Genomic DNA, 22773 nt, shown 5'->3' on the forward strand with positions numbered 1-22773 from the left:
GTAACCCCAGCCCGCTACACGGCATCTTGAAGCTAGGATTTCTGTTACTCAGGTAGACGTTCTAACAAATGTTGTACTCTTGTACACTAAGTCTTCGTCCCATTCATAAAGCATGATCACAAAACAAACACTGCTCATGCAAGTTTAAAAATAACCCATGGTATGTGATGTTCTGCTGAAATTGATATTTAACTGGTTACTTTATCATGCCATCCATAATCTAAAGCCTTCAGAACTGAAAAAATGAACTTCTGATATTAAGGGCTCCATGGTTTTTGTTTGTTTGTTTTGTTTTAAAGATTTTATTTATTTGACAGAGAGACACAGCAAGAAAGGGAACACAAGCAGGGGGAATGGGAGAGGGAGAAGCAGGCTTCCTGCCAAGCAGGGAGCCCCATGCAGGGCTCGATCCCAGGACCCTGAGATCATGACCTGAGCCCAAGGCAGATGCTCAATGACTGAGCCACCCAGGTGCCCCTAAGTGCTTCGTTTTTGAGAGATGAACCACTGTAATTTTTTCCAGGTTAATTAGTATTCTGCATAAAACTGTCTTAAAAATCAGCAACGACAGACCCTGGATGGAGAGAGGGGGTCCAAACCAGAGCCAATGTCCACTGAGTCCATCTATATACATTTCCACATTTCCTTTAGGGCAAGGAGTAGCAGCAGGGAGGAGATGAGAGCGGGGATAGCAAGGGCTCCGTGTAGCCAATGTTCTTAATGAGAGGACCACTTGGTTCTTGCTAGAATCCTATTTCTAAGACAGACAAGCATCTGTCTCTACTCACGGGTATTCCGATAGCTACGGAACCTCCCCTCAAAGCAGCCAACACAAACACAGAGCACTATGCTGGTTCATCCCGGGGGTGTCCCTAGACAGCAACACACACAATTCTGGAGCCTCATTTGAAACTAACACTAGATTACGAAAGGATGTAAGGCAGAGTCTGACTCAACCCGATTCAAGCTAAGGGATCATCTTCACAGGAAAAGATTCTGCAGTAGTGACTGTAGCGGTAATTGCTGCCATTACTTCTTATCTCTGAAGTCACCCAAGACGTGGACAAAATACTGGGCCCACATTATGAAGAACTAATTGGCTTAATATAAAAAGAATGCTTATAAAATATTAATTAGAAAGTCCAGATGAATTGAAAAATGTGCAAAGGCTGTGAACAAGACACTTAAAACAAGAGAAACACAAATGGCTAAATGCGAAACACATTCTTCACTTCATTCATAGTATAAAAATAGAAAATTAAAATAAGACACCAATTTTCTCCTAAAATTAAAAACCGGAGGGGAGCCAGGCTGGCTTAGTCAGTGGAATGCATTGACTCTTGATCTCAGAGTCATGAGTTCAACTCCATGTTGGGCATAGAGCTTAAAGATAAATATTAAAAATAAAATAAAAACCGAAAAGAGGATGGGCACTTGATATTCATTTCTCATGGCAAAAGTATAGGAAAATAGTAGCCCTCACACACTGTTGTGGAAGTATAAATTTGTCTCAGTCTTTGAGAGCAATTTGGTAATACTTAGCAAAATCTTTTTTTTAAGATTTTATTTATTTGACAGAGAGAGATCACAAGTAGGCAGAGGCAGGCAGAGAGAAAGGAGGAAGCAGGCTCCCTGCTGAGCAGAGAGCCCGATGCGGAGCTCGATCCCAGGACCCTGGGATCATGACCCAAGCCGAAGGCAGAGGCTTTAATCCACTGAGCCATTCAGGCGCCCCCAGAATTTTTAATTCCCACATTTGTTGACTGAATTCCACTTAAATTCCACTGCTAGACAGTTCCGTTGTATGAGACATGGTTGCATTAAGTGTGAAAAATTTGAGCCGAGGGCCCCTAGGTGGCTCAGTCCGTTAAGCATCTGCCTTCAGCTCAGGTCATGATCCCAGGACCCCTGCTCAGCTGGGAGCCTGCTTCTCCCTCTCCCTCTGCCCCAACCCCTGCTGGTGCACGCATGCACACTTTCTCAAATAAATAAAAGTCTTTAAAAAAGGAAAAGAAAAATAGGAGCAGTACCTTATTTGTAAAAGAAAAACTGGACAACTAAATGTCTCTCATAAGGTCTGGTTAAATAAGGCACAGCGTTCCCTGAATCATGATACAATCCTAGGGTTGACTGTAGCTGTTAAAAGAGATACAATCTCTATACTGACATCGGAACATGTCAAAGATGTACCGTCCAATTAAAAAGCCACTTTACCTATACATTATCTGTAATTTCATAGTTGTTAAGAATTCCTAAAAGAATATATATACATACACATACATATATATGCATACACGTACATTTGCTGTCCACCTCACCTTACTTTTGCCCGGTGACCCGGGCCCAACCCGGGCTAGTTGATTTTAGAACTCCTCAAAGAGAACCCAGACAAGACACCAGCAACAAAACGGCCTTAATGATTATTAAATTAGCTACATCAGGAAAAGCCTATTTGAATGAGTCATTAATGAAAGCCCCTTGTAAATCTTGCCTCACCATACGAATGTATTTGTCGTCATTTACATGCAGACTACCCTTTTGAAAGACTAACAAAAGAGAAATGAATCTCCCTTGAGGAACCCAAGATAGCCCAGAAACATAAGCTCTTAGGCATCTCTCAAGACACTCATATCGCAGACAGGGATTCACAAAGAACAGTGTGAATAAGAGCTTACCACTGAGCACCTACTATGTACCAGGCATTGGGCTGAACACTGCAAGTACGTGATCTCATCTGTTTCTAACATGGATCTCCAGTTCTGGGCGCCTGGGTGGCTCAGTTGGTTGAGCCACCTGAGCCTTCAGCTCAGGTCGTGATCCTCGAGTCCCGGGATCGAGTCCCGTGTAGGGCTCTCAGCTCCACGGGAGTCTGCTTCTCTCTCTGACCTTCTCCTTGCTCATACTCTCTCTCACTGTCTCTCTCTCTCAAATAAATAAATACTAAAAAAAAAAAAAAAAGAATCTCCAGTTCTCCAGTATGTTGAATTTCATTTCCTAAAAGGTTATGGTCTCCTTTTCCTTCATGTGTCTGTCCTTCTCCCACTCTTCTAATACTTATTCACAATGAGGTCATTTGCTGGGATTAGCATAGCCAATAGAGAGAGCCAAATGGGACATCAGGACAGTCCAGTGTCCACTTAGCTGGCTGTAAGTGGAAGGCAGGGGTGGGGACAGAAATGATGGAGAAAAGGGGCTGGGGCTTTGGGGGAGGGATGGGAAAGCACTCTGTGGAAAGAGAAACAAGATGCCAGTGATGGGGTGTCACATGACACCTGACCACACTTGTCACCCCACAGAGCCCATCACATGACCCATGTTGCTTTAATATCCACAAGGGCCAGGGAGAGCTATGGCCCTGAGGTGAACTGGAGAGAGGATGGCCAGCCAACTGATTACTGGTAAAGTATGTTCACGTGTTAGAGACGTGGTCGTTTGAGTCTTGCATCCAGAGTCCAAAAAATCACAACCAGTTCTTTGTGCTACAGCTTTCTTATTCATGCAGACACACACACAATCTATATTCTGCCCGGTTAGTAACTCACACCTATCTTCATTACCAAAAACTTTAAAATTTACAATCTGGATTTAGCACCCAGTAAGCCCCCGCACTGTGTAGTACCACAAACCATCCACAAAATTCAATTCAAATTGCAAAAGGGATACAGAACTTACTGATTAATTCAGGTAAAGCCCAGAGTATATGTGAAAAAAGATTGTACTCTTTTCTTCCATAACATTCTTTCCCCCAAGATCATAAATCTCGGAGCGCTGACTTTCCATCTTAGGAAAGGGAACGTCATCTGAGGCAGTGGATAAATCACCTCGGAGAATAGTTATTCATTGTGGGCAAATAAAAATGTAAGCCAGGCAAATGGTGAAAAGCTCATTGCTCCTGGTATAATTTCATGGGCATAGGCCAGCAAAGGGAAAAGAGGAGTGGGTTGTGAAATCTGGGGCCACTTTATAGGAGGAGAGGAAACACCCCAAAAACCAGAATACTAAAAATCATCATACCACATCGCTGCAATCTCTTCAACTCTTCTCCTCTGGTTCAGATCTGATTTCCTCCCTTCGTGGCAACAGCAGTGATAGGAAAGCAGAGAGAGGAGGAAAAAACCCCTATGAAACTCGATAGGGTTTTAAGCCCCTTCATTCACTGGGTTCAAAGGGCTTAAACTTTTGACTACTGATGCAGAGTAGACTAGATTATACCACCCGGTACAGAATTTTTTCATATGGCTCCAGCTCACGCCTGTCAAATCCAACGTGGCTCCCTCCCCTCCCCAACACTCTGGGCGTGGGTGTTTATGTCACAAAGCCACACTGGCTGGGGGGGAGGGGAGAGAAGGGAGGCAACAGAGTGACCACTCCTAAGGCTACCCCCAAAGACCTGCTTATTTCAATGATGAAATCCTTTAAAAGTCCTCAGACACACCCTACCAGCCCCCTTGAAAGTAGATCTGGAACCTTCAGCTATATTCCACCTCTCTCTTATAAAAGCAACACCCTTGGCCACCTGGGTGGCTCAGTCGGTTAAGCATCTGATTCTATTTCAGCTCAAGTCGTGAGATCCAGCCCCACGTCGGGCTCTACACTCAGTGGGGAGTTTGCTTGAGATTCTCTCTTCCTCTCCCTCCAACCCTTCTCCGCTTCAAGATCTCGCTCTCTAAAAAACAAAACAAAACAACAAAAAACACCCAATCAAGAAAAAAACCTTAATTACCACCCACAAAAGGGGAGAGAGGAAGAGAAAGAGAAGTAGGATGGAAGGAGAAACAAGTTCTTGGAAAGGGAGGATAAACTGAAACGAATCCCCCAAAGCTGCAGAGGAAATCACACCGTCCTGCCTTGTAGTAGAAGAGCCCAATGATACCGCCAGAAACCGAGATCAAGGAGCCCTTGAAAAAATGCATACAGGGCTTAGTTCAGTGTGGTTGGTTATATTTGTTGTTGACATGTTAAGAAGAAAGGGCAGAAAAATGTAGAATTTTTTTTTTTTTTACAAGACCAAAAGGTGCTCTTAGCCATGGGAGGCAGAACAAACAGCCTTCTAGAATATCATAAAAGGGGGGTGGCTCAGTCGTTAAGCATCTGCCTTCTGCTCAGGTCATGATCCCAGGGTCCTGGGATCAAGCTCCGCATTGGGCTCCCTGCTCAGCGGGAAGCCTGCTTCTCCCTCTCCCACTCTCCCTGCTTGTGTTCCCTCTCTGGCTGTCTCTCTCTCCCTCTCTCTCTCTCTGTCAAATAAATAAAATCTTTAAAAAAAAAATACCATAAAAACATGTCTTCAACTTCCATGACATCTCACAGATGATCATCTTATTTGCTACAGGCCACAGATAGATTTGCAGTCACATACCCCCAGGACCTACATTGTCTTTTAATACTAACCTGGAAATGTCTCTTGGCTATAAACCATTTCTCCTGCTTCTCATCTCAAGACATTTAAAAAAAAAAATTCTAACTATTGTGAAATATGCAGGGAGTTAAGAAGCTGGGTATCTTAGTCTGCTCAGGCTGCCTTCACAAAATACCATGAACAAGGTGGTGTAAACAAGAGAATTTATTTTCTCACAGTTCTAGAGGCTGGCTGGAAGATGGAGAGCAGGTTACCAGCATGACTGGGTTCTGTGAGAGTGCCCTTCCTGGTTTGGGGGTCCTCACAGGGCAGAAAGAGAGATTTCTCCTCTTATAAGACTCCAGTCCTATTGGATTAGGATCCAGAATGAGGGCCCCACCCTTATGACCTCATTTACCTTAGCTGTGTCCTAAAGACACCACCTCCCTGATACTGTCATATCTGGGGTGATAGCTTCAACACATGAATTTGCAAGGGGAGGTGGGCACAATTCAGTTTCTACTACTAGGTTATGAAAATCTGCTAAACTAAGGAGTCCTCCATTCAATGTCCAGCACACAGTAACTCGATGTTTGATGAATGAAGAGACACCAGAGTAGACAGATAATTACTGTCTTACTATGCTGACACCCAAAGCAAACTTCAGAGGGACTAGTGTATTTCCACGCACAAATAAGAACTTGGAGCCTTCAGAGTCTTAGTAAGTCCTGAGGGCTAGTTAGCTAAGAGGCATATCTTGTACATTTTCCTGATGGATGGACTACTTTCCTTCAAGACCAAGAGCCAGAAGAGCAGAAGGAAAAAACCCTGATGATCAAGCCATGGCTCATTCCTAGTGTCAGAACCTACAGAGAATGCCCTCAGTGGTTATAGTAAGAGTTCCACATACGATCTCCACTACTACATTCTAGTACTTTGGCATAGGCGGTCAAGGCCAGTGGCTAGAAATGGACTGATGAGGTTGGTCCTGGAAAGGTCTAGGATGTTGGCCATTAATGAATCTTCTGTCACATCAGTGTATGTAACTCATATGCTACACAATAGGTTAAGCCTACTTCTACCGGGTATTCCAGAATCTCTAGGGAATGGTAGGGAATAGAGATGAGAACATGGAAGAAGCATATCCTTTAGTTAAGAACAGTACACATGGGCCATATCACTCACATTCATTCACCAAATATTTACAGAATGTCTATTAAGTGCCGAGTACTTTCCTGAATATTTTGGAATCTTCAAAGGAGAATCAAAGATAGGGTCTACCCTCAAAGAATTTGGCCTCTAAGATGAAATGGTTGGGTTAGAAAAGTCTTAGGAAGATGGAGATGATTTCTGCATGAAGAAAAGCTGTTTGGGGCAGACTGAGGGGTCCAACGGACACCATCTGTTACTGCCCTCTGTATCTGCAGATGCCCTCTTCTTCCTTGTTGAACAGAAAATCAATTTTGAGATTCCTAGGTCTTGAGATCCCTTTGACTCAGGTAAGGCACACTCTTCCACGGCCACAGACAGGGACTCACAATTACTCTGAAGCCATCAAGGAAATCCAGTTGCCATGTTGGAAATACCATGTTGCCATGTTGGAAATACCAACAGCAAGCTATAGATCTTGCGTGGGGACATGATCCAGTTTTAGTTACCATATAACAGGAGAAGTATATGGGGGCAGCGGTGGGGGAGCCACCCTTCCGACATAAAGAGTCTTGAAAACAATAAGTCTTTAGAAGAGCCTCCATTTCTTCCTACATTCTGAAGGATACCAGTGTGGGGATGTAATGCTTGGCACTGTAGCTGTCACACTGCAATCATGAAGTGACACATGTAAGGATAAAAAGCCAATAGCAAGAATAGAAGAAACCCACACATACACATGCATATTTAAGAAGAAGTAATCAACTTTTACATGATTAAAAACACATGAAATGTACCCTGTTGGCAAAGTTTTAGGTGTATAATATTATTAACTACACACATGTTGTTGCACAGATTTCTAGAACTTTCCCTTTTGCATGACTGGGATTCTAAACTCTTTGACTAGCATCTCTTCAGTTCTCCCTCCACCCCCCACCTCTCTGCCCCCAGCAACAAACAGTCTACTTCCTGTTTGAGACTGACTCCTCAGACACCTCATATCAACAGAATCATGCAGTATTTGTCCTGCGACCAGCTGACTTCACTCAGCATCATGGTCTCAAGGCTCATCCATGTTGCAGTAAGTGACAGGATTTTATTCTTTCTAAAGGCTGAATACCAGTGCATCAGATGTATATACCACATTTTCTTTATTCATTCCTTCACTAATGGTCATTTAGGTTGTTCATCTCTTGATTATTCTGAATAATCATCACTATCTGAGATCCTGGTTTTAATTCTTTTGGCTACATACACAAAATTGAGATATCTGGGTCATACAGTAGTTCTATTTTTAATTTTTTGAGGAACTTCCAGACGGTTTCCAGAAGCCTGTACCTTTGAGGCCCTCATGAGTTGCTATACCAAACATGTTAGTACTTATTGGCAGAATTCTCACTGTGTGAGAAGACTTTATTTATAACTTGAGCCACTAATTGTTGGATTCTCAGTTTTTGTAACTGAAAAGAACCCTACTAGATACAGGAGATGGTCTGGTGTACAGGAAAGGCATAGGCTTGGGAGAGAGGAAGTCCAGATACCCATCTTGTCTCCCACAGGCCAGTTGTATGGACTTTCGGCAAGAGTCAGCCACTCTAGTTGGAGTGCCATCCATTGGATGGCAACCAATGGAGAGTAGCCATTGGATCCCTAACGGTGCTTCTAAGATTAAGTGCTTCAGAGGCCATGATTCAAAGAGGGAAAAAGTCTGTTCTATAGGACCCAGGAAGGAGATACAATCAAACTTGTGACAGGATGGGGAGGGTGGTAGGGAGGGGAAATCTTATCACCCACAAACTTCCTTGTTACAAATTCTAACAAATGTGATCAACATTTCCTGTGTAATGACTGTTTGAAATTCAATTTTGCAGCATTATCATAGAATTCAATAAGGTGATTTTCAATTGCTGTAAGTCAGTGATAGCTGTCTCACTCCTTCATTAAATGGTTGGAATCAAATAAACAGGTGTCACGTATTTTGAACAAACGCATAAGGCCAAACATTTGTGTTAATTATTCAAAGGATCAAAACAACATATTACTTGATCTTCCAAAATTTATCACCATCCCATGCCTGATAAATACTCTCAGTCACTTCTACTCATACATTTATGTATTATAGAGATGAAGAGATGATAAAAATGGGCTGAGGGGATTATACTGGCCAGGTTTCAACTTGAATGTCAGAGGATGTCAAACTGCCAGCATCCTATGTCATTAAGTGGTTCAAAAGTTCAGTGCTAAAGTGACGAATCCACCAAGGGCATAGAAATTCTTCTTGAGGCAAAATTCAGCTGAATCTTTTATATCTGCCTCCCTTCTCTATCTGTAAAATAACCTCCTCCCTTGGGGGAGAGAGGGAGAGATTATGACATGCTTACTTAAAAATTCAATTTTGCAATTTTCTAACTGAAGCTCATTTGGCTACATGCTAGTGGTCAGTACTTAGGGGCATTATGAGAAGTCTCTCTGATCTTGCTAGATTGGGGGTGGGGGCGGTGTATAGGGCATGTGGTCTCTTGATAGCTTAGTTGCCACTGTAGTTCAGACAATTAACCAGGCAATGTTTATAAAGGAACAATCAACCCAGGAACTGACAGTGTGTTGTTGTTGTTGTTGTTGTTGTTGTTAAGATTTATTTCTTTTAGACTGGGGGAGAGGTGGGGAGCGGAGGGAGAGAATCTTCAAGCAGACTCCCCGCTGAGTGTGGAGCCAGATGCTGGGCTCAGCTACCACGACCCATAAGATCATGACCTGAGCGGAAACCGAGTCAGATGTTTAACTGACTGAGGCCCCCTTGGGGCCCCAATGACAGCATGTTCTTGAGGCACAAGCTTTAAAACCCTCGAGTTCAGGGTCTCCAATAGAGAGATAAATAGAACTGACCCTCCATCTTCTCCCTCCAGAACAGGGGTAGGTATCTGAGCACCAAATATTTGCCATATATGATTAATACAACATTATTTTAAATGCTTCCCTTTTTCTACCTTACCCACAGGGGATTTTAATAAGTTAAGTTTACCAAATACTCTTCAGCTGGTGAATGGATAAAAAACTCTGAATCCAATGGCTACTATTCAGCAATAAGAAGGCATGGACCACTGACCAATATAACAACATGGATGAAAGGCAAAAGCAAGCCACAGAACAAAAAGAAGCCCTACTAAAAAGGCTACATACTGTATGATTTCATTTACACAGCACTCCAGAAAAGGCAAAGCTGTATGGACAGAAAACAGAGGAGGACTTCTAAGGGCTTAACTATAAAGGAACACAAGGGAATTTTGGAAAGTGGCAGAATTACTCCATATTTTAATGTACTTAAAAGTGATAAAATCACATTTTAAAGGGGTGACTTTTATTATTTTTGAGTTACCCTCAATAAAACTTACTTTTAGAAATATTAAGGTTCTGTCCCTCTAGAATGGTAGGTATACATGGTCACGTTCACGATCGTCTCCATGTTGCCCTCCACCTTCTGATTCCAATGGCGCACTCACTCTTGATCCACAGCAGGAAATAGAAACCACACCAGGTATTTCAATGAGAAAGGGACTGGGTATGGGAATTAGGTGCTTACAGAATCTCTGAAAGGTATGGAGGAGCAAAGACCCCTTTAACTCCTTATTTCAAGGACACAGCACGGTAGGAAGTCATGGTCCCGGTGTCAGGAATTGGCTGCTGCTGCCTGCCCCAACAGCATGTCATGTCCGTATGGGTGAGCCTAAGGCCCCAGGACAATGCATGTGGCCCCTGCAAGTGCCTCAAACACCCACATCCCCATGACCTTGCCGACCAGTAGCACCAGCAGAGGAAACTTGGTCTCCATCTCAGCCTTCCAAATCCCACACAGATGCATTTATGGGACCTATCATGAATTCAGAAACACAGCTGTAAGAAATTCTGGGACATGTTGTTGGGTTTCCCATTGGGAGAGTGGAAATGAAGGTCAAGAGAGCCAATCCCAGTATCTCCCCATCACGGTTCTCCCTGTCCTGGCACAAGGCATTCTTCCCTGAAGACAGTATAACACAAACCTTTTTCTGTCTGATTTAAATTTCAAACGGTGCTAAGAGACTTGAAAAATTGTTCTGCTAATGGGTAAAACCAAGATCCTAACTCATTTCATTATGCAAGAATATTTCATTTTCACATATAGTTAGTTCTAGCCCCAGCAGAATAAAAATTTTAAGATCAATGCATTTGATAATAGAGCCAACCACAGTTCTGCTCTAACTCATGTATTAAATACACATTGGTCTTTGAGTTTTATTCTGCTGGGAATTAAACAGATGAAGCTTGAAAATGCATTAATTTTCCAGGTATCTGTAAGCTGTTTTACAGTAAAGCCAGCACTAGGGTAGGGAGTCTGACACCGTGATTTATAACAAGAAATATGTATTTGGTTTTGTCCCCATTCCTGGCACAGTGCTCCTAAAACTCTAGGAATTCCTAAAGGGATAAGAGAGGATGAAGGTAGGTGTCTTTTGTTATATTAATGAGTGATCTTTAGAAGCTCCTAGGTAACCTAAGTATGGGGACCGTTTCCAGGGGAACTAACACTGTGACTAGAGAGGGGTACAACTTTCAGTCCCAGCCCCTGACTTCCAGGAGACAGGGGAGGGGCTGAAGACAGAGTTCAGTTACCAAAGATTTAATCAATCTTGCCTCTGGAATGAAGCTTCCAGAAAACTCCAAAACAATAGGGTTCAGAGAGCTTCCGGCTTGGTGAACATGGAGAGGTGCTGCAAGAGGGGTGCTGGGGAGGGCATGGCAGCTCATGCGCCTTCCCCAAGCATCTCTTCCATCTGTTCCTGAATTATAACCTCTTATAATAAACTGGGAGGTGTTTCTCTGAGTTCTGCGACCCACTAGAGCAAATTATTCAAACCCAAGATGGGGGTCATGAGAACTACTGATCTATAGCCCATTGGTCAGAAGTACACATGACCTGAACTTGTGATTGGCTGAAAATGTGGGGGGCAGAAGTGGGGGGGGCAGGAGAGTCTTGTGGGGCTGAGCCCTCAGCCTCTGGGATCTGAAACTCCCCAGGTAGACAATGTCAGAGCTGAACTGAACAGTAGGATGCCCAGTCTGTGTCCAGTGAGAACTGGACTGAGTCAAATCGCTTGGTGGTATTAAAAAAGCACACAACTGTCAGAGGGAGGTATACGATTTATACCCTAATTATTGTTTCTAAAGATTTAACACGAGCAACAAACCAGAAGAAAATAGTTCGCTCAGTGAAAGTGCCACAGTAACTATGATCCTGAGTTTCACCGGCAATCACTCACCTAGGAAATCTATTCTCTATATCGAAGGGTTAAGGAAGATATTCATAAGGAATTTTTAGCCTCTAGGAATTTCACTTCCTTCTTGGGTTATTTCTCCAAATCCTGCAAAAAGGAGGTAATGGCAACACTTTCCTTTTTTTTCTGACAGGAAAAGAACTGGGTCAATATTGCTAGCTTCTTCAGTTCTTAAAACAAAAACAAAAAGTGACAAAGCACAATGACCTGAAGTAAAAATAGTATCCAACCAACACTCGCTGTTGGGGTTGTGAGAAGCATCTACCAGAGCCGTCGCTGGAAAGCAAATGAAAAGGAGTCTCATACTTTCCCTTCTCCGAAAACCATCAAAACACCACCATGCTCCCATTAAGTCCTCACTGCTATGAAGATTCACCCATGAACGCCTTACACCATTCTGACTGGGGTAAAGGTAACACGACAACCTATGCTGCTAACTAATGCTGTTCCTAACTTAAGGGGAAGAAAGTTCTTCCTAGTTCTTCTCCTTCGAAATACTATTAAAAAGTTGAACTTGGGAGCTAGTTATTTCTTGTGGACAATCATACACTCTTCTGCCAAGGCCAGTGACCACTAAGGCAAAGGGGGCAACAATTTTAAGTAAAAAGGACAGGCCTGGCCTCTCGAGCTTTAGCGTAACAGGAGGCGCTCTCAGGGAAAAGCAGAAGAAACATGAAGAAGGATTCACAGAATGGGAACGGCACCAGCCCTAATAAGTAAGCTTCTTAGGTTACGGCTTCTGTTGGGTTTTACCCAAGAATGCTGCCAGGAATGAGATCCTATAAAGTTGTTACTAAAGATCTAATGACATACTTCCCCTACTCTTAATTTTTCCCTAGAGCTAGATTTTAAATGTATTTATTATGATGTGAACCTCCAAAGGTTCTCTGCCAAGGGAATGGAGGATATTATTATAGGTTTCAACTCTTGAGCGGCTAAGCACCCACCGTCAAATGCCACCCCACCCAAGACTCTCTGAAGAACAACAGGGCGACAGGGCTCCTACCATTTACTCTGTCACCAACTCAACTGCCAGTTCATCTATACATCAGCTTCAAGTGTTTTCAACCTGAAACTCCTGGTACAGGTAAAGGGAAGTGCCTCGGAAAATCTCACATTCCCTACTCGTTTCATACCCCGAGAAGGCACCTTACAGATGTGAATGGAATGCCTGTAGTCAGGCTGATCCTACCTCCGTAAGAGCCAAGTTACCAAAGTCCCTGTCCCAGAATGTAATCACGGGAAGCCTGGAAAAAATTTTCAGTTGATAACCAAGATAACCGTTGGACCCAAGCAGCTGCCTTGAGGCTCTCGACCTTCCCCAGGAGATTTTATGAGCACCCTACATGTTTCAGGCTAAGGGTGTTCAGCTAGAATTAAGAACAACCTCTAACATGTGGATCTGGTATGGCTCCGCCTAGTTCACAAGGTCACATAGACAGAAGGTGCGCATCAAAATAAAAAGAAAATACAGAAGTTCCCTCGAGACACAAAGGAACACGCTGCATCTGGCTTCCTTCCAGTGGCCACTTGGGAGGCACAGTTAGTGGGGAGAGGCGTGTGGGCAGAGGGCAGTCCAGGGAGCCTGCGGAAGCCAGGCCAGTCAGGAAGCTCTGCAGGGGCTGTCCCCACCCCCACCTGGCAGGGCACAGGTCCCCTGCAGCTGGAGGGGAGGCCCAGGAGTCTCAGCCATGGCCCCGGGAGGGACGCTGGTCTGCTCTGGAACATGCAGGGGACGAGCATGTGAGGCGGGAGCTAGTGTTAGCACAAACCACACCAAGAAGCCATTATTCAGGGGAGCGACAATATATTGTAACTGCTCCCGGCATGTCAACAGGCATCATTTTAATGGGCGCATTTGAATTTCTCCCACTTGAAGTTAAAACGACTCCCATTTCAATGAAAATAGGAGATTTCCTCATTGGTAAGATCACATTTCAGCCGCGGCAGCTGCCAGACACGAGAACAGAAGTGCCAGGCGTGCCCAGAGCTGATTTTGTCTCTCCAGGCAAGGCTCCCATTTTATAATTTGTCTCCTCTTCAAACAAAGAGATGAGCAAGTTACAAATATAATTACTACGTTTCTGAACAAGCGAGAACACAAGCCACAGGAGTGCTAAGAGAAAACTAACGGCTCGCTTACCTCGGGCTCCGGTGGCAAGCTTTGCTCATCTTCAGCGGAGTTTGGTAAAATCGCCCAGGTTATGTTGGCACTGGCTGGTGGTAAAGAGCCAAGTGTCCCATTTCTCAGCTGCTCTGTGGAATGTGACTTGGGCCCGTGCCATCCCAGGATGTTTTCTGCAATAAAGACCTAGAATGATGCCAAGTATTTTCCAATTTAAACATTTACAGCTCAAAAAATATCTGTAACCCACTGTATAAGGAGACAGACTTGAAATGGGCCCAGTTTGGAGTGGACTGTGGTAAATTTAAGTGGGCTTGTTCTGAATGAGGTACCCAGTGTGGATACGGATCTGTTTATAAATTAGTCCCTATATGATGGCAGTGACCAGAATCACCATAGGCTGTTTCTTTCCCCATCCGTGGGGGGTGGGGGGGGGCGTGTCATATTCACCAAAGCCAGATTTTAAGTGTTTTTCTTAATTTTTTAAGAAAAAAATATTTACATAAAGATATTTATCATTAAAACATTAGAATAAACAACAAGTCAAACTTTATCAGAAAGTGGCTACTCAGATTGTGGTTTAATTACCAATCGCATGACCATAGCTCTGAAAAGTGGCTGGCATCATGTGGCCCCCCTCCGTGACTGCTGGGGCAGAAGTCAGGAAGCCCCATAACAAAGGACACGTGTTCATTCCATTCTAGCAAGAAACACATTTATAAACACCAGTCTGATAAACCAAAAGCATTTTTCTGATTCTCCCTCAACCCTGGGGTGGGGGGCGGGGAAGACAAAGACTCCATTAACTATAATACTGTTTGTTTATTTTGGAGTCAGATTTTATGCTTATTAGTGGGGACAGGAGTAAACACAGGGATTCCTTTCCCAATTCCACCACGGGAGTAAGAATAGGTCTCAAACTTAGCTGACCCTCCCCCTGAAGACTGTGTTCTTTGTCTCAGAGCAAAGATAAGGGATGAAGAAAAGGTAGACTGAAAGTGGATGCTGCTTTACATGAACTAGAACTTGACCAGCAGGGTCTCTGATGTTCCATCAGGATAGTAATCCTATCAAACCATTAGCCTTTTCATTAGAGTTACTCCAAGAAAAATCTACAAGTATCCCAGACATTTAATACCTTGGGAGACTCTGGTTGATGGAAACAAAGTAACAGAGCCAGCTGAGATGGCTGCATGCGTTCTGAGTGTGTGTGCTCCTCTCCAACACAAGCATATTTTTAGGCAGAAATTTTTTTTAAGAAACGTCAAGTGTTAGATCACACAGCTGTGGCTTAAAAGCCTCAAGTGGCTTCTCATGGCAACTGGAATGCGGTCCAACTGCCTGGCTTGTAAGACCATCCAGTCTCATTTCATTTTCTCCTCATTGCTCACTGCGCTCAAGTCATGGGGGTAGTTTTTCCATTCTCCCAGTGAGCCAAGTTCACTTAGGTCAAGAGCCTTTGGGCCACACCCTTCCATCTGCTCCGAACGCCACCCTCCCCCCCTCAGTTCTTCTACATGGGGGATAGGCCTCCTCCATAAATCCAGTTCACTCAAATATCACTTGCTCAGAGAAGCTCCCTGGGAGCTTCCCAGTCAAAGCATTGCTCCAAAGGCACCCCCCGTCCCATCGGTCAGTTTACTGTCTTCACAGCACTCAGTGCGATCTGAACTCAACCTGCTCATTAGCTGATCTACTGTGTTTCTCTCCTCCCTAAAACGTCAGCTCCCATCAGCAGAGATAGTATTGCCCTTGCTCATGTCTGGGTCTCCAGAACCTAGAATACGGTCTGGCAAAGAGTATGCACTCAATAATTATGTGCCAAAATGACTGAATGACTATTAAGATTTTTTTTTAAAGATTTTATTTCTTTGATAGAGACACAGAGAGAGAGGGAACACAAGCAGGGGGAGTGGGAGAGAGAGAAGCAGGCTAATACGGGGCTCGATCTCAGGACCCTGGGATCATGACCCCAGCTGAAGGCAGTCACTTAACGAATGAGCCACTCAGGTGCCCCGACTATTAAGATTTTCATAGACAGGGACTCCTGAGCGGCTCAATAGTTAAGCGTCTGCCTTCAGCTCAGGTCATGATCCCAGGGTCCTGGGATTGATCCCCGTATTGGGCTCCCTGCTCAGTAGAGAGCCTGCTTCTCCCTCTGCCTGCTGCGCCCTCTGTTTGTACACTCTCTTTCTCCCTCTGACAAAAAAAAAAAAAAAAAAAAAAAAAAAAAAGGTTTCAAAAGGAATGTGCATTTCACAACTTCTTAAAAATTAAGAAATAAGAGATGGCAAAAAGGGAGAAAGTAGAATGGATGGTGGTTGGTAGGGACTGGGGGTGGGGAGATGCGGACTTAGTGTTTAAGAGGTATGGAATGTGTTTCACAAGATAGTGTTCTAGAGGTTGGTTACACAACAATGTGAATGTACTCAACATTCTACTGAGCTATATACTTATAAACGGTTAAAGTGGTAAATTTTTGAATATGTATGTTTTATCACATTTTTAAATGGAATCTATATTATCAGTTCTTGATGTCATTTTTAAAAAGGTGAAAACTCACAATACTAAAATCCAAATTTTAAAAAAGGTGAAAACTCACAAGACTAAAATCCATAAGACTAAAATCAGTTCTTGATGTCATTTTAAAAAAGGTGGAAACTCACAATACTAAAATCAAATACTAAAATGGAAGAATCCTCATAAATAATAAGGCAGATGGGGCTAGACTAAGAAAACCAACCCAAGGTTCAAGACACCAGAATCTGCCATGAGAAAGGTACACCTGTCCTGCTGACCAACTCCTCACCAACTGCAAGTTGGATTCAGATCTTAAATACTGAACATCTGTCTCACCAATACAGGAGGACTACTTTTTCTAAAAAAAAAAAAAAAAATATATATATATATATATATATATACATACATACATATATGTATATATATATTTTATATGTATATATGTGTATATATATGTATGTGTGTGTGTATATACATATATATATATGTATATACACTTATACACTCACACATGCATGCAAGCAGTAAATTTCTTCTAGAGTAATTAGGAAAGCTTAAATAGCACTAAGGAAAAGATCTGCTTGCCTAAGTGATGGGGACAATATTCCCTCCATTACTTCCACACTTCAACTCTGTCCCTCCCACCCTCCATACCACCATCATTCAGAGATGATAATCCAGGAGATAATGGGGTAGGAAGTAGAGTCCCGCAGCCAGAGACACACTGCATTCAGGAATAGACACAAACCAGGACAGGAAGAGAGAAGGTACCAGTGCATGCTGGGGAATGTAGTTTTCTATATACTCTATGGATTCTTCGTATCAAAGAACCAGTGAGTGAGGACCAGAGAGAAGCCCATCCTAGACCAACCCACATGCTCTACCAAATAAATGGTCCCTTAGTTTCCAAGTCTGGATAGGCCTGCCTCATTTGAGGGTGAAGGAGGAAAATTCTAACAGAGTAAATGAAATAGGGGCGCCTGGGTGGCTCAGTTGGTTAAGCATCTGCCTTTGGCTCAGGGCATGATCCCAGGGTCCTATGATAGAGCCCCATGAGGGGCTCCCTGCTCAGTGGGGAGTCTGCTTTTCCCTGTCCCCCCCTGCTTTTGCTCTCTCTCTTGCTAGCTCTCTCTCAAATAAATAAGGAAAATGAAATGAAATTTAAGAACAGAGTAAATGAGATAGATTGAATAGAGTCTGAGAAAAGAAATGGAATCCTCAGAAGCTTAGAGGAGGAATCCATCTCTGAAACTTCTAATATAAGGCCTTTGGCTCAGGTCATGATCTCAGGGCCATGAAGTTGAGTCCCTTGTTGGCCACCACGTGGAGCCTACTTAAGATTTCTTCTCCCTCTTACTTTGCCCCTTCCCAGCTCTGAGCCCAGGAGGAGCAGAGTGAGAGGGAGAGAGAGAATCTTAAGCAGAATGTACAACAGAGATCCAAGAGACCCTGATGGACACAGATCAGGTTAATAAATCAGAAACAACAAACAATGACAGAAGAAACAGCCTGACCACAAAAGAGAGCTTGGATGCCGCTGGTACAGTCTACCACTTTTCAGAAAAGACAACGGAGAAAGACACATGTAGACACAGCTTGGCAATCTTTTTTTTTTTTTCTTGGCTTTTCATTGCTGAAATTTCAAACTCATATGAAAGTAGAGTATAATGAACTCCTAGCTCATGAAGTTTGGCAATGTTTTTAAGTAACAAAAATCAAGAGGATATTTTTCCAATCATTTAAGGCAGAAAATTAGACTTGCCTTAGAGGAAAACAAGCTAGTTTTGAATTTTTGCTACAACACTAGATATCAAAAGGTGAATAGGTGAAGAGAGGAATGCAAATAAAAGTCTACAGATTTGCGGTAGGGTGAGGGGCCAAGAGATAATGTTGTCTGTAGCCAAATGATCTTTCCTCTGTGAAGAAGCTCTTGCAGATAGCAAGGACTAACATATGCAACTAACATACAGTAACTCATCTAACCTGAAAAATGACCCATGAGGTAGGTCTTACTATTCTTCCCATTTGTCAGATAAAGAAAGAGAGGCCCAGGGGCGCCTGGGTGGCTCAGTGGGTTAAAGCCTCTGCCTTCGGCTCAGGTCATGATCTCAGGGTCCTGGGATCGAGCCCCGTATCGGGCTTTCTGCTCAGTGGGGAGCCTGCTTCCCCCTCTCTCTCTCTCTGCCTACTTGTGATCTCTGTCTGTCAAATAAATAAATAAAATCTTAAAAAAAAAAGAAAGAAAGAAAGAGAAGCACAAATAGCCAATAGGTGGGAGAATCGAGATTAAAACCAAAATAGCCTGGTTCTCGAGCCCAGATTCTTAAACTCTACACACTGTATGTTTTCCCAGAGCACCACAGAGACTCGGAAAAGTTTCTGCCTTCTGGGGGGAAAAAACTACTTGAAGACATGTACTGACATATGAAGAAGAGAAGCAGAATCAGGAACTCAAGCCTGGAGAAGTTGTGTATTAAAAGCACTGAACTCCACTAAACACAGAACTGAGTCGAGCTGGGATCAGGGGAAGTAAGAAGGACATTCCGCTTGGGTATAATTTTAAAGCGGCACCAACAAGACACTCAGTAATCAAGATAAATACATTTTCACACAATATTTTTAAAACCAGAATTAATGGAAAAAGTTTTACAAGACTTAGTCTTCCTTGACTTGCTGTGTTGAATCCTGTCTTAATTTAAAATTTTATATTTTGTTCATCCTGGATTATTTCTGCATTAATTTTGGTTTAAAGACATGTCATTAAAGAATCATTCATCTTAATTATTTGGCACTCCTTAAATTTATGCTCAGGGTGAGTGTCTCACAGACCTCACCCCAATCCCAGCCCTGGAGTGAACTGAAATAATTTTTCTGAACATAGTTACATGGGCAACCTGGGTGGCTCAGTGGGTTAAAGCCTCCGCCTTCAGCTCAGGTCATGATCTCAGGGTCCTGGGATCAAGCCCCACATCAGGTTCTCTGTTCAGCAGGGAGCCTGCTTCCTCCTCTCTCTCCCTCTGCCTGCCTCTCTGCCTACTTGTGATCTGTCTGTCAAGTAAATAAATAAAAATCTTAAGAAAAAATAAAATTAAAATAAACATAGTTACATGACTGAATATTACATTAAAATTATTTTAAAGAAATTCAATCATTATCAAATTAAGTATTAAATTAGTGTTAACATATTAACAATAGCCCCCATATTACATTACCAAAAATTGGGAAGCTTATCAGAAAAACAGGAAATTAAGTTTTCATCACTAAAGGAGAGAGTCAAAAAGAAGAGTCATTCTTGGGGCACCTGGGTAGCTCAGTGGGTTAAGCCTCTGCCTTCGGCTCAGGTCATGGTCTCAGGGTCCTGGGATTGAGGCCCACATCAGGCTCTCTGCTTGGCAGGGAGCCTGCTTCCCCTCTCTCTCTCTCTTCTTCTCTGCCTACTTCTGATCTCTCTCTCTCTCTCTGTCAAATAAATAAAATCTTTTAAAAATAAAAAAGAAGAAGAAGGGTCATTCTTGACTTTGATGATTAGAAAAATATAGGTTAGACCTATGTTTACTGTAGCATTATTTACAATAGCCAAATTATGGAAGTAGCCCAAGTGCCCATCCATAGATGAATGGATAAAGACAACACACACACACACACACACACACACACACACAGGAATATTACTCAGCCATGAAAGAACGAAATCTTAACATTTGCAACAACATGGATGGAGCTAGACAGTATTATGCTAAGCAAAATAAGTCAGTCAGAGAAAGACAAATATGTATGATTTCATTCACATGTAGAATTTAAGAAACAATTTAAGAAAACAAGCAAAGAAAAAAAAGAGAAAATACAGGTTAAAGAATGCTTATGAAAAACAATGTTGGGGTGTCCAGGTGGCTCAGTCAGTTATGCATCTGACTCTTGGTTTTGTCTTGGGTCATGACATTAGGGTCATGCGATCAAGCCCCAAGTCAGACTCTGTGCTGAGCACAGAGTCTACCTGTCTCTCTCCCTCTCCTCCTTCCCCAGTTTGTGTGCAATTTCTCTCCAAAATAAATAAATAAGAAAGATCCTAAAAGAAAACAAAACAAACAAACAAACAAAAAAACAGTGTCAGCTGGGTGGCTCCATTGGCTAAGCATCTGCCTTCGGCTCAGGTCATGATCTCAGGGTCCTGGGATGGAGCCCCACATCAGGCTCCCTGCTCAGTGGGGAGCCTGATCCTTCTTTCCTCCCCGCTTGTGCTCTCTCTCACTATCTCTGTTGCTATCTGTGTGTCTGTCTCTTGCTCCCAAATAAATTAATTAAAACTGAAACTTAAAAAAAAATAAAAAACAAACACAACTGCTCCAGGATCTATAAAGAACTCCTCAAACTCAACACACACAAAACAGATAATCATATCAAAAAATGGGCAGAAGATATGAACAGACACTTCTACAATGAAGACATACAAATGGCTATCAGACACATGAAAAAATGTTCATCATCACTAGCCATCAGGGAGCTTCAAATTAAAACCACATTGAGATATCACCTTACACCAGTTAGAATGGCCAAAATTAGCAAGACAGGAAACAATATTTGTTGGAGGGGATGTGGAGAAAGGGGAACCCTCTTACACTGTTGGTGGGAATGCAAGTTGGTGCAGCCACTTTGGAGAACAGTGTGGAGATTCCTCAAGAAATTAAAAATAGAGCTTCCCTATGACCCTGCCATTGCACTACTGGGTATTTACCCCAAAGATACAGATGTAGTGAAAAGAAGGACCATCTGTACCCCACTGTTTATAGCAACAATGGCCACGGTCGCCAAACTGTGGAAAGAACCAAGATGCCCTTCAATGGACGAATGGATAAGGAAGATGTGGTCCATATACACTATGGAGTATTATGCCTCCATCAGAAAGGACGAATACCAAACTTTTGTAGCAACATGGACAGGACTGGAAGAGATTATGCTGAATGAAATAAGTCAAGCAGAGAGAGTCAATTATCATATGGTCTCACTTATTTGTGGAGCATGACAAATAACATGGAGGACAAGGAGAGTTAGAGAGGAGAAGGGAGTTGGGGGAAATTAGAAGGGGAGGTGAACCATGAGAGACTATGGACTCTGAAAAACAATCTGAGGGGTTTGAAGCGGCGGGCGTGGGGGGTCGGGGGAACCAGGTGGTGGGTATTAGAGAGGGCACGGATTGCATGGAGCACTGGGTGTGGTGCAAAAACAATGAATACTGTTATGCTGAAAATAAATTAAAAAAAAAAAACCCACAACTGCTACTAGAATTTATATGCATATGGTTCCCAAAACACTAAAGATGATGAGCCAAGGAAGTACAACCTATGCAGCAAAATAAAGAGAAAACAAGAAACGCCACATGGAAGCAGAAAAACAAAAGGCAACAAGGACCTGCCAGGGAAACAAACAGCAGTTTAAAGAAATAAAGAAATGGACTGCATTACCCCACTGAAAGGCAGGCGCTCAAGATGGCGTCCTAAAACGAACGCAAATCTAGACCATCCATCCCTAATTCTAAGACACACCCATTTCACAAACACTCCTAAACAAGTTTGTCCTACAGTCCGATTTCAGTGGCAGCTGTTCTTTCTCAGCAGCACAGAGGACGATGGCGTGTTTTATTGCTGGTGGCGTCTGACAGTTGTGGAAATGTGCTCCACCTACAGAAAGTGACTCCAGTAGGAAGATGGTCAAAGACAGACCGGGACGTCCAAAGGCAAGGACAACTGGGAACAGCTATGAACTGTCAACTCAAGTAGCCAGAGATCCACCCGCTGTCTTTCCCTCTGGAAACACTCTAACGTTCATGAGCAGGGAGATCATGGAAGATGACAGAACAGAAGAGAACAGGAAGGTGGAGGCTGGTCCCCTAAACGGCAAATCCAGTCCTTACGAGAGGCATTTTACATACACCTGTAAGTCCTCACATGACACACCGGTGTCAACAGGACAACACAGGGAGGAAGGAAAGCAACTACAAGTGGTTTAGTTCCCCCGAACCAACTAGAAGCAGAAAGAAAGCAACAGGAGACTTAACTGTGGGCATTAAGGCCAGACTGTGGAGCTATTTTCATATGTCCTTGGCCATGAGCCTTGCTTGGAGTGTTGAGAGCTGCAGTCCCCAGGTTGGGGCTAAGACACCTCTACCCAGAGGCCAGTGACAGGTGATAGCACCTGTCCCTCATCCTACGACACAGTGACTTCATGCTTCCTATGCTCAGTAAACCTACGTTTTCCAAAACAGAGTAAGATGGATATTTACAAACCTGAAGACAGCAGAGGGCACATTGACAATGGAAAGTTACAATGTTACTATC

General features: G+C 43.1%; 1 protein-coding gene across 4 annotated transcripts in view; it reads right to left on the reverse strand.

The window, feature by feature from the left end:
* OSBPL10 (oxysterol binding protein like 10) overlaps positions 1 to 22773 on the reverse strand; it is a 302022-nt gene that overhangs the window by 49596 nt on the left and 229653 nt on the right. For all 4 annotated transcript variants that reach the window (XM_032861033.1, XM_032861034.1, XM_032861036.1 and 1 more), the window contains one exon: positions 13940 to 14094. In XM_032861033.1, coding sequence (XP_032716924.1) covers positions 13940 to 14094 — 155 coding nt within the window. The remainder of the gene's footprint in view (positions 1 to 13939; positions 14095 to 22773) is intronic.

This window comes from Lontra canadensis, unplaced genomic scaffold, assembly GCF_010015895.1.
Source record: "Lontra canadensis isolate GAN:19392208 unplaced genomic scaffold, GSC_riverotter_1.0 scaffold20, whole genome shotgun sequence".
NCBI classification, from domain to species: domain Eukaryota; kingdom Metazoa; phylum Chordata; class Mammalia; order Carnivora; family Mustelidae; genus Lontra; species Lontra canadensis.